Consider the following 13,271-nt stretch of genomic DNA (forward strand, 5'->3'; position numbering starts at 1 on the left):
AATTTTTGTTTTTTTCGGTCCTGCAAAATTATTTCTTTTTCCTCCACCTACTGGCTAAAGTACTTACTTTACTCCCTGAAACATAATACTAAAGTGTCACTTTTTCGCTCTCGGTAGTAAAAAACAGAAAAACTCCCTATGGAGTAAAAGTGACTCCATTTAAATAACATGGGAAGCATCTCTATTTTAAAAACTTACATTATAATAGGTTAGAAGGTCTAAGCTCAGATGAGGAAGCATATAGAGTAGTCAGTCATTGAGCCTACTAAATGCAATACCTCAACCAGATTTGATCAACATATGAAATATATGTTTGTATGCTAAAATTATTACAAACTTCATATCACTATACTAAAAAAATGTATAAATATTTTTTTATATTCCATGCTATTCAAAATACCAGTCAACTAATATTCCTTATTTACTAATCAAATTTGAAACGGTAACTTCATCATAGCTGTAGTTGTGGCGGCCATTGTTGTTACAACTTTTGCCGACAGATAGCACTGTCGGCGGAGAACTGTGATTACAAGCCAGTTGTTTCTGTTTACTTTTTAGATTATGTTGTAACACATTGTTTGGTCACGTACGTTTTTGAAAATTATTTCATTTGCAGTTTCTATAAAAATGTAGGTGGAGGAAAAATGTTGTGTATATTGCGAGTGAAAAATGTTTTTTCTCCCTCAGGAAAATTGTTGCCCTTGGCTTCGCCTCGGGCTTCAAACTTTTCCCTCAGGGAGAAAAAACAGCACTTTTCACTCTAGATATACAAATAACTATTCTTTTATATGTGAATATTTCCTATTTTAGTGATAACTAGTAGTTCTGTGAGCAGTAGACCTCACGCAGTATTCTCATCTACAAGTACCCAAAGACCTTAAAGATGCATAGACTCACATGCAGCGCTAGTGTCGTACTTGGAATTGAAATCCGCCATTGAGGGGGCAACCCATAAGATTATTACATACCAATGCCACCAATGCCTTTGTGACCTGTAGTATTACAAATATATATAGATATAATATCTCGTGCTAAAATACCCCAATGGCGGCCTTCAATTTCAAGTAAGAGCTATCATTGGGAAGGCAAAGGCATTGTGGGTCTATATCTCTTTAATGTCTTTGCAAGTACCTGATTGATTAACATTGTTGTTGCTATCCTTGTCTATCATCGTTCCACAAAGCAGATAGCTCTATCCTGTTTTGTATCAAACTATGGTCTGGTGTATCAAGTTGAGATGATACTGTATCATGTTGTGGTTGTTCTTGTTCTATAGTGAGGTCCACGTTATAATGGCAGTATTTGATCAACATTGGTGTTGCTATCCTTGTCTATCATTCCACAAAGCAGATAGCTCCATCCTGTTTTGTATCAAATTATGTTATTGGGTATCAAGTTGAGATGATACTGTATCATGTTGTGGTTGTTCTTGTTCTATAGTGAGGTCCACGTTATAATGGCAGTATTTGATTAACATTGTTGTTGCTATCCTTGTCTATCATCGTTCCACAAAGCAGATAGCTCTATCCTGTTTTGTATCAAACTATGGTCTGGTGTATCAAGTTGAGATGATACTGTATCATGTTGTGGTTGTTCTTGTTCTATAGTGAGGTCCACGTTATAATGGCAGTATTTGATCAACATTGGTGTTGCTATCCTTGTCTATCATTCCACAAAGCAGATAGCTCCATCCTGTTTTGTATCAAATTATGTTATTGGGTATCAAGTTGAGATAATACTGTATCATGTTGTGGTTGTTCTTGTTCTATAGTGAGGTCCACGTTATAATGGAAGTATTTGGTTAACATTTGTGTTGCTATCCTTGTCTATCATTCCATAAAGCAGATAGCTCTATCCTGTTTTGTATCAAATTATGTTCTTGTGTATCAAGTTGAGATGATACTGTATCATGTTTTGGTTATTCTTGTTCTATAGTGAGGTCCACGTTATAATGACAGTATTCGATTAACATTGGTGTTGCTATCCTCGTCTATCATTCCATAAAGCAGATAGCTCTATCTTGTTCTGTATCAAATTATGGTCTTGTGTATCAATTTGAGATGATACTGTATCATGTTGTGGTTGTTCTTGTTCTATACTCAGGTCCACATTGTAATGGCAGTATTTGATCAACATTTGTGTTGCTATCCTTGTCTATCATTCTACAAAGCAGATAGCTCTATCCTGTTTTGTATCAAATTATGTTATTGGGTATCAAGTTGAGATGATACTGTATCATGTTGTGGTTGTTCTTGTTCTATAGTGAGGTCCACGTTATAATGGCAGTGTTTGATTAACATTGGTGTTGCTATCCTTGTATATCATTCCACAAAGCAGATAGCTCTATCAATTTCTACTTCCACAACGTTGCCCTATCGTGTTTTAACAATGTAAAATATATATGTATATGCACTCATAGGCCAATACAAAAATGAAAAGCATTTAAAGTGTAAATAACTTCTTTGGCCTGTGTAGCCGGGAGACAGTTACAGCTCTGTGTACGGCCTGTAAAATATAATTATTCAAATTCAAATTCAAATTGTTTTTATTCTGATTCAAAAATCAAATATATACAAAATTTCAAATACATCAAACATCAAAAATGGAAATAAAATACAAAGTGCACTGAATAAATTGTATAAAATATAATTTATGTAATAAGGCTTTCTACGTGTATGATGTATTATGAAAAAAAACAAAGCTTTTTTGAAACAGAATATTTCTAGCTTGCTGTAAGCATATAATGCTTAACGCGTGCAAGCAGGAGTGCTTATACTATAATTGAATAAAATGAGAAAAAATTAATTAATTGACAACATTTCAATCTCAATTATGAAAATTCATTATTAAATCATTAAAAAATGTAATCGTATGGACCAATAAAATATAATTGAGTATTTTAAACAAGAATGGACAGTTAATATTACATCACATATCAGCTAGAAGTCAGTGGCAAGGCAGAGAATCGGCAATGATTTGTTTTGTTCTTACCCTCTCGTGTGAGTAGAGGTAGTAGATGGCGAAATAAGTGAAATTCAGGGTGAAACCGGCAACATTAACGGGTATCATTGCGGGGTCATTGAGTATCATCCCGTGTTGTAACATTAGTAGAGACCTGTTGATAACAAATAATATATTATTATGTTAATAAATATTATAATAAAAATCTGGTGTGGCGCACTCACACAACTTTCCTTGCCGTTAAGAAAATTGATCAACTGACGCTAGTGTACTCGCGCATCTCAAGTCTACTATTCAAAGTTATGAGACAGCTGGTGATAGATCAATAACGCTGGAAACACACGAGGTCTGCTATTTCTTCGTAGTGAATGATTTAATAGAACCAACAGTTGCCAACAGTTTGCAATTTAATAATCACATTTTCTCGGATTTCAAGCTTATTTTCAATTCTAGGTGGAAATGTTACTGGACATTAATTACAGAGATTTTCATGCTCAATCTCTTCCACTTGAAATTTTTTGTTTTAATTGTATATGAAGGCTGATAATTGAGAATCTAAAATCAAACTTTGCATAGATGGGGCAAAGCTCCTAGAATTTTTACAGATATAGGACTTGTTGCAGTTGATAGAGCTTATCAATGACTATTCCAGGTATAAATTTGATCAAAATCGTTGGAGCCGTTTTCGAGAAAATCGCGAAAAACCCTGTTTTTGACAACATTTTCGCCATTTCAGCCGCCATCTTAGATTGCATATGATTGAAATATTGTTCGTGTCGGATCCTTATAGTCTAAGGACCTTACGTTCCAAATTTCAAGTCATTCCGTTAACTGGGAAATAAGATATCGTGTACACAGACGCACATACACTCATACACACACACACACACATACAGACCAATGCCCAAAAACCACTTTTTCGGACTCAGGGGACCTTGAAACGTATAGAAATTTAGAAATTGGGGTACCTTAATTTTTTTCGGAAAGCAATACTTTCCTTACCTATGGTAAATAGGGCAAGGAAAGTAAAAATGATAGATATACTTACATGACCATACCGCCTATGAAAGGCATGGCGTCAATATCCTTGGTGTTGCCTTTCTGTATTATCTCCTTGCATATGAATCTGTCGAAATAAAAATTTAAAATTAGATCAACACTGGCATAGAGAAACAAATAGCGTAAGTAGATATCCCATGGTATAGGGTTTTTATGTCGCAACTTTTACTGTTATCTCGGCGAAACGCAGTAATAGATTTTCATGAAATTTGACAGGTATGTTCCTTTTTCAATTGCGCGTCGACGTATATACAAGGTTTTTGGGTATTTTGCATTTCAAGGATAATATAAAAGGAAAAGGAGCCTCCTTCATACGCCAATATTAGAGTAAAAATCAGACTATAGAATTATTCATCATAAATCAGCTGACAAGTGATTACACAGATGTGTGGAGAAGCCAGTCTATTGCTGTATTTCCGTAAGGTCTATAGTTTCAACCAGGTACTTGTGGATGAGAATACTGCGTGAGGTCTACTGTTCACAGAACTACTAGTAGATAGCTAATCGTTTATAGTCACCAAGGTTAAACAAAAGCCTGTTAAATTTCAATTATGATTAAATGTCATGATAACCAATCAGAGAAGGCTTTTTTGAAACGAAGGCTTCTCTGATTGGTTCTCATGACATTTAATCATAATTGAAATTATTAAACATCCTTTTGTGCAACTGGGCCTAACACATTGACCTGGTTACTAGTTTGAGAAATAGACTAAATTATTCATTCATAAATCAGTGTCATAAGTTTATGAATGGTTGGAATGAAATCTGGGTCAAAATCAGCTGTTGACACCTTTACGTTTCAAATACAGTTTGATAGATTTACTACATACCCTTGGATGGATACAGTGATACACCCATAGTGAGGTCCACGTTATAATGGCAGTATTTGTTCAACATTGGTGTTGCTATCCTTGTCTATCATTCCACAAAGCAGATAGCTCTATCCTGTGCTGTATCAAATTATGTTGTTGTGTATCAAGTTGAGATGATACTGTATCTTATTGTGGTTGTTCTTGTTCTACAGTGAGGTCCACGTTATAATGGCAGTATTTGGTTCACATTGGTGTTGCTATCCTTGTCTATCATTCCACAAAGCAGATAGCGCTATCCTGTGCTGTATCAAATTATGGTGTTGTGTATCAAGTTGAGATGATACTGTATCATATTGTCGAACACTAATTGCTATAGTGAGGTCCACGTTATAATGGCCGTATTTGGTTAACATTGGTGTTGCTATTCTTGTCTATCATTCCACAAAGCAGATAGCTCTATCCTGTTATGTATCAAATTATGGTGTTGTGTATCAAGTTGAGATGATACTGTATCATGTTGTGCTTGTTTTGTAGTGAGGTCCACGTTATAATGGCCGTATTTGGTTAACATTGGTGTTGCTATCCTTGTCTATCATTCCACACAGCAGATAGCTCTATCCTTTTCTATTTCCACAGCATTTGTATGCAGGAAACTATATGAATTAATGGACATGACTCTTAGAACTTATTATGGATTTATTTATGACTCTGCATCGCCTCAACTGTACTCATAAATCTGTCTGGATGCCTGTATAGTAATATAGTATTCACTTTTAACTGTTTACATTCCTTATAAATGCCTTATAAATAAATATATATATATATATATATATATATATATATATATATAAAAAAGCGAAATGGCACTCACTCACTGACTGACTGACTGACTGACTGACTGACTCACTCACTCACTCACTCGCAGAACTAAAAATCTACCGGACCAAAAACGTTCAAATTTGGTAGGTATGTTCAGTTGACCCTTTAGAGGCGCACTAAGAAATCTTTTGGCAATATTTTAACTCTAAGGGTTGTTTTTAAGGGTTTAAAGTTTGTCTTTTAGCATGTATATTCTTCTTCTCCCAACCTCTCAATTATAATATTGAAATGTCCATATCATATGTTACTATAGAACTATAATCTAGATAGAGTACCTCTTCGAAACAGTTGTTAACTGGCAACTAAATTAATAATTTTGTCAGGTTGGCATTAAGTTGAGTTGACTTTGTTAGGTTGGCACCAAGTTGAAGATTTCAATGCATTTATCGCGGAAAAATTGATTGGGCACTGCTACTTCAATCCTGGGAATATTACGAGATATATATTGTAGAAAATGGACTGCTTTCAAAAATTCTTATTAAATTTAATCTGACATTTGGAAATGAGTATTCCTCTACATGAAATACCCACTGGTTTGGATCTCACCCAAAGTTTAGGTCCATACATTTCTCATCAACATTCAAATCAATTTTCATTAAAAAATGTTGCCAGTCCTCTGTCTTGTCAATTCAATTCAATTTTCATTCAAAAAATGTTGCCAATCCTCTGTCTTGTCAATTAAATTCAATTCAATTTTTCTTCTGTCTGTGACCAGTGTATATACCGGATAGACATTGTCGATTAATAAAAACACAAAAGATCAAATATGTACACTAATCTCAAGATGGCCGATCGAAGAGACTGACAAAACATACAATCTCCTCCTCACTCAAAGAGGAATCCGGTCACATACAGATATATAAAAATATGAACATATAAACAGAAATTGCTCGTTTAATAGTATAGGATTATTATTAAACGAAAATCCAAATTAAATGTTGTAATTCACCCCGACTTCTGCTACTGCAAATATTGACAACAGGGTAAACAGCTATAGTGAGGTCCACGTTATAATGACAGTGGAGAAAGATAGAAGAACAACGTTGCCGATCCTCACTGTCTTGTCAATGTCTTCTATAGACGGTAGCTGATACAGGTTTATTGATGTAATATTAACTGCTCATTCTCAATAATCAATTATATTTTATTAGGAAAGAAATTATATTTTTCAATAATTTCATAATTAAGATGAAATAATCTGTTAATTGGTTATTAATTCTACATTGTTAAAAGACGATCTGACAAAAGAGCAAACCGAGAAAGAGATAGCTCTAACCCCTTCGTTGAATTATAGACAAGGATAGCATCGATATATATATAGAGACATCGGGACATAGCATTGAGACATATCGAGATGGCATGTCAAAGAGACAAATAAAACGAGTGACCTCCTCTTCACACAGTCTTTCGCTCAACATCTTTCTCAATACCCACGCACAAGCCTGGGGTTCATGTGGGCATCATCATCAGCCAAAATCCCTTCTTTTTGTTTCTAATTTTGTTGTGAATTGAGTGTGTAATTGAAGAATGTTAATTGACACATAACCTAGCTACATTTGGACTGTTGTATAAATTAGAATTGGTACCGTTTTGGGCTTATAAGCCTGTGCTACTTTTCTGTAAGTTTTGTAATTCTCAATTTTTAAATAAATCAAATAAATAAATAATAAGAATTCAACCCAATACCCCGCACAAGCCACGCATGTGGGCATCATCATCAGCCAAAACCCCTTCTTTTTGTTTCTAATAAGAATTCAAGTTCAGAAATGTAGAGAATCCTTCCAATTGATTTCAATAATAATAATAATATAATAATAATAATAATAATAATAATAATAATAATAATAATAATAATAATATGTGTGTTATTGGTGGGGAGTCCCTGACGGAAGTTCCACCTCACTTGACTAATATATCATCTAAGCCGTCAATGGGCCTTACGACTGTCATACTTCAGCTGGGACCGTCAAGTAACGTGCCCATCCGATAACACGGGAGTGACCTGTTCAAAAATTTTGGCTATGAGCGGGGGTTTGAACCCGGGATATCTAGGCTCTACTCAAGTACTCTATCCACTAGACCACGGATCGTTCCCCAATTTATTGGTTTTGATAATTTATTCACACAAAATCGAATTAATGATAAAATATGAGTAGTCCTATATAACTGCATATATTATTATGGGTTTTGAACCACAGGGAAGCAATTACCGAAAATCTGGTGTGGCGCACTCACACAACTTTCCTTGCCGTTATGAAAATTGATCACCTGACGCTAGTGTTCACGCGCATCTCAAGTCTATCTTATAAACAAAGATCTGAGCCAGCTGGTGACAGGACAATAACGCTGGAGACATGAGAGGTCTGCTATCTCTTCATAGTGAATCATTTAATAGAATCAACAGTTTGCAATTGGATAATCACATTTTCTCAAATTTCGAGCTTATTTTCAATTTTAGGTGGAAATGCTACAAGACTACTATTAATTGTAGAGATTTTCATGCTCAATCTTTTCCACTCGAAAATATTTGTTTCAATTTTATCTGAAGCCTGATAATTGGGAATCCAAAATCAAAATTTGCATAGATGGGGTGAAGCTCCTGAAATTTTACAGATATGGGACTTGTGGCAGTTGATAGAGCTTATCAATGACTATTTCAGGTATAAATTTAATCAAAATCGTTGGAGCCGTTTTCGAGAAAATCACGAAAAACACTGACAACATTTTCGCCATTTCAGCTGCCATCTTGAATTGAATTTGATCGAAATTGTTCGTGTCGGATCCTTATATTGTAAGAACCTTAAGTTTCAAATTTCAAGTCATTCCGTTAATTGGGAGATGAGATATCGTGTACACAGACGCACATACACTCATACACACAATCACACATACAGACCAATACCCAAAAACCACTTTTTGGACTCAGGGGTCCTTGAAACGTATAGAAATTTGGGTAACTTAATTTTTTTCGGAAAGCAATACTTTCCTTACCTGGGTAATAACAAAATCATAAAAATAGTATTTAGCGGAGTCGGCTTCTGAAGTGGTCACCCATCCAACGGGAGTACTAGGGGCATGAATCTTAACTTATCTGAACGAAGAGATGTCAGCAAGACCTCAGATCCAACCAACCGCTTCAATGAAGTTAAGACCAAGATTTTAAAGTTGGAAAAGACAGCAATATTATTCTTTACAACTAGATAATAATTTTGGAATAAATTTATACTTACATTGGTGAAAAAAATTGAGCAATCGTTGTAACACTAGCAACCGTAGCGACTAGATCTTTATAATCTTCCAGAGCCATTTTATGTATACTTGTATTTTACAAAACAACTTGAAATTAAACAGAGAAATATTCAATGACTTCACGGGATATTATCACAGAGTATTGACGCTACAACTTTATTCAAGCTACAAATAAAAGTACGGTATTAGAACTGAGTCTGAAAGCTGTAAAGTTTTGAACTGCTCAATACACCCGGTAATGATAGATTGTATTGTATGCACAAGGATAACCACTTTTCAACAATAAATTGCGACTATTTCAAGGTCGTAAACCAATAAATTATTACGAGACTTGTAGTGAGTTATTGTAATATATATTTGATGAAATATTGTACGATATTAACTATCAAAACTGATCTAAATCATAAAAATGTTGAATATTTTTGAGGACTGGAAAAATGATTGTTTCACAAGTAGTAACGTCACTTCAATTCGAAAACCGCTGAAAATGTTGGAATAGATTTACGAAAATAGCTGATAAGGTTGAATAATTGGAGTATGGTGTCAATTCCGGAGTATTTCTTATCAGTGGTGATAAAAATGTAAATAAATATAGTAATATTGTTATATAACAGTAACATAACCTCTAAATTAACACCGTTTTGAGGTTAGGAAGCATGAGTATCAGAGTGAATTAAAAATTAATGATAAGGCATAGGATTCTAAATTAAATTGCTAGTAATTAATTATAAATAAATATCTTCAATATTTTCTGTTATATATTATATAGTTTTCCAACTACAACTTTTTTTACTTTTTTCGAAATGCACAAAACAAATATTTGCAATGCTGGTACTCTATGTATCTTTGACGTCGTCTACAATCCAAACAGCTGATTGACTTCTTGTTTATCTTCCGATTCCGATGTTTCTGCTTTGAGTTTTTAGTATTTTTCTATTTTAGTATTTGTGTTTTATAGTGTTTGTGGTTTCATGTGCATGACATTTTTAAATGTGATTGGAGATAAAAGTGAGTACAAAACATATTATGACAAAATTATTGATTATATATATGATCTTGTAACGACATTTTTCATTTGTACTATAGTTTTTGATTGCTTTGCTTTGGTCCCCAAACCCGAGAAACTGTAACTAATAACTATTTTATTCATTATTTAATTTACCATACGTTGAATTATAATAATTAACCCCCTAAGCGTGTCATTCAATATCTGCCTTCTTACCTAGATAGATTTCCCATATCTACAAATCCTTTCATGACCAATACTCCTTTATTCAAGTAGGTAGTTTTAGTACAGTTCTGAGTATGATGCCCACATGAACTTTAGGCTTGTGCGTTGGTCATATGGATGATGATGTGAAATGAGTGAACCTACTTTAGATGGGTTCCAAACGACCGGGCAGCAATTTTGTAATCGTAAATGGTATTTAGAGGAGTATAGTTTTCAAAGTGGTCACCCTTATAACAGGAGTAGCAGGTGTTTGGAGCTTAACTTTGGCATTGAAAACTTATCAGCGCGACAAAAATACCAATACTTTTTCCAAGCAATTATTATTTCTTGTTTTTTACATTCAATCCTAAAATTATAATAAATTACGGACTCATGGCTGTGTGCCACACCATACTACTCCATGAGTGAATTTTTTCAGAAGGATATAGTGGATATTTAGTGGACTTCACCGTGTTTAGCCTTCCGATACAAATATGTTTTTCAACCGAGCGAAGTGAGGTCTAAGATTCAAGTCGACGGTTTTGCGCATTTCTCTTTATGTTTATATGTTCCGCATTTACAGCGAAACGCGGCAATAGATTTTCATGAAATTTGACAGTTAATTTTTTTTTTAATTTCGCGTCGACGTATACATAAGGTTTTTTGAAATTTTAAGGATAATTCAAAAGGAAAAGGAGTCTCCTTCTAACGCCAATATTACCGCAAAAATCAGACTGTCGAGTGGATTATTAATTGCATGCGACATTTCATGCAATTGATATCTCAATGTAACTTGGTAAAAAATGAGGTGTTGTGTGGACTTGATAGCATGCCTCATCGCATGCAATTTTTATGCACTATTGATTCCATGCTAAAATGCATGCAATATTAATAATATTTGGATAACATAAACATTTTATCAAAATTTTTGGAGAGAAATAGTACATGCTCAGCCTAGTTTTTTCTCCAAAGTCATGATTATATAGTAAGGTACACTTTATAATGACAGTATTTGATCAATTTTGGTATTGCTATCCTTGTCTATCAACCGACATAGCTGGTGGTACTATCCTTTTCAAGGTCCACAACGATGACAATTATGTTTTTGACAGTGTAGAAATATAATTAATTATGCAGAGAATCGGCATCGCTATTCTTCTATCTTTATCCACTGCCATTATAACGTGGACCACACTATATTGACTATACAATGTATAGTGGTTTTATACAATAAATGAAATAATAATAAAATAACATCTATCGACCTTTCTCTGCTTTGAACTCGGGCCGAACTGTTGCCAGTATGTCTCGTTAAAGATTAGCTTTTGATGTTAGCATTTCTGATACACCAATCCCAACAGCCTTTATCGTTTTCACACCGATATCTCGCCGACACGACATTCAGACAGGATATAGGTACTCTGATAGATAGAATAAGAAGAGGCTGTGGTTTATAACTGCACGAGGTCTACTGTTCACAGAACTACTAGTTGACCGAGCGAACTGAGGTCTAAGATTCAAGTCCACGGTTTGGCATTTCTCTTAATGTTTAAATGTTAATATGTTGCGCATTTACGGCGAAACGCGGTAATAGATTTTCATGAAATTTGACAGGTATGTTCCTTTTTTAATTGCGCGTCGACGTATATACAAGGTTTTTGGAAATTTTGCATTTCAAGGATAATATAAAAGGAAAAAAGAGCCTCCTTCATACGCCAATACTAGAGTAAGAATCAGACTATAGAATTAATCATCATAAATCAGCTGACAAGTGATTACACAGATGTGTGGAGAAGCCAGTCTATTGCTGTATTTCCATAAGGTGTATAGTTTCAATCAGGTACTTGTAGATGAGAATACGGCGTGAGGTCTACTGTTCACAGAACTACTAGTTATTGATACTGTACTTAGCCTAGTTCATTAATACACATAGCATAGTGCCGGTTGCACAAAAGTCGGTCAAGTTTTAATCTTAATTAATACATCGAGCACCAATCAGAGTAGCCATCTTATCGGAAAGGCTTTCTCGTGAAATTAATCACGGTTAAAATTTAACCGGCTTTTGTGTAACCGGGCCTTAGGTAGTTGTTTGTCTATGAATAGAGGTTTTTTTAATAGACACTGGTCGGAATGCAGTGCTTATTTTGAATCATTTTAGCTTGAAAATGATTTTATCTATGATTTTCATTAAACAGTCTAATCTCTAATATATTAAAGGAAAGAACTGGCTTATACACGTATGGGATATATTAATATATTAAAGGAAAGAACTGGCTTATACAAGTACGGGATAGTGAAATTTTGTTTGACGCATCATCACGTCTCAACTACTCAACTCATTAACTTGACATTTTGCATATACATTCTTAATTCACCGAGGATGGTTATAGGCCTATTTTCAATTCTTCATGATTTTGATACCGTACGTCAAGTTTTAAAATAGATCCTTGCGGAGCACGGGTTACCTGCTAGTTTATCATAAAATAAATTATTGCATTGTGCCTTATCATAAAATATATATAAAAATTTTATTCACCCTGCATTTGATCGGTTTTTGGTTAGATTTTTCATTCCCGTTATTAAATTAATCAAAAAAATTATTACATCTCTTAAAATCCTTTTAAAAAGCAATTATTCGTTCTTGTTCTATTCTAAATAATTATAAGAAATGACTGAATTATTCCCTTTTCTAAAATCAATTTTTTATTCAAAGTTCTTTACTAGATACTGTATTTTTTGGCTTATTGCCTGGGGTAGTTGTTTGTCTGTGAATATGTTTTTTTTTCAATAAACTTCTAAATTTGATCAAGATTCAAAGGTTATTTCAGCTTAGAAATCATTTTATATTAGATTTTCTTGAAATAGCACACGTAAACAGCCTTATTTATCTATCTTCTTGAACCATCATACATTGTGCCTCATCGTAATAAATATTAACATTTTATTCCCCATTCATTATGGCTGCCGTTGTGTTTGTCGGTTTTTGGTAGCATTTTTCATTTCAATCAAATCATCAATAAATTCATTTCACATCCCTTGAAATGCTATTAAAAAGTCAGTAATTTTCATTTCAAATTTCTAAAACGTATTTGGAACTCAAA

The 13,271-nt window shown here is 34.0% G+C and overlaps 1 protein-coding gene across 1 annotated transcript; it reads right to left on the minus strand.

Annotated features, from left to right (window-relative positions):
* Positions 1-2,442: 2,442 nt before the first annotated feature.
* LOC120354257 (sugar transporter SWEET1-like) lies at positions 2,443-9,597 on the minus strand. The gene is made up of 4 exons (XM_039441139.1): positions 8,942-9,597; positions 4,010-4,087; positions 2,992-3,115; positions 2,443-2,505 (listed from the first exon to the last, which is right to left on the minus strand). The coding sequence occupies exons 1-4, from the start codon at positions 9,016-9,018 to the stop codon at positions 2,443-2,445; spliced, it is 342 nt and encodes a 113-aa protein (XP_039297073.1). The 5' UTR covers positions 9,019-9,597.
* Between the last annotated feature and the right edge of the window lie 3,674 nt (positions 9,598-13,271).

This window comes from Nilaparvata lugens, chromosome 14 (genome assembly GCF_014356525.2).
Source record: "Nilaparvata lugens isolate BPH chromosome 14, ASM1435652v1, whole genome shotgun sequence".
NCBI classification, from domain to species: Eukaryota; Metazoa; Arthropoda; class Insecta; order Hemiptera; family Delphacidae; genus Nilaparvata; species Nilaparvata lugens.

Excerpts from the sequence above, each read along its gene's own strand:
- LOC120354257 (XM_039441139.1), bottom strand. The coding sequence starts at position 9,018 with ATGGCTCTGGAAGATTATAAAGATCTAGTCGCTACGGTTGCTAGTGTT. Across the intron at positions 3,116-4,009 it reads TTCATAGGCGGTATGGTCAT|GTCTCTACTAATGTTACAAC; the intron begins GTAAGTATATCT and ends TGTTATCAACAG. Across the intron at positions 2,506-2,991 it reads ACCTCTACTCACACGAGAGG|GCCGTACACAGAGCTGTAAC; the intron begins GTAAGAACAAAA and ends TATATTTTACAG.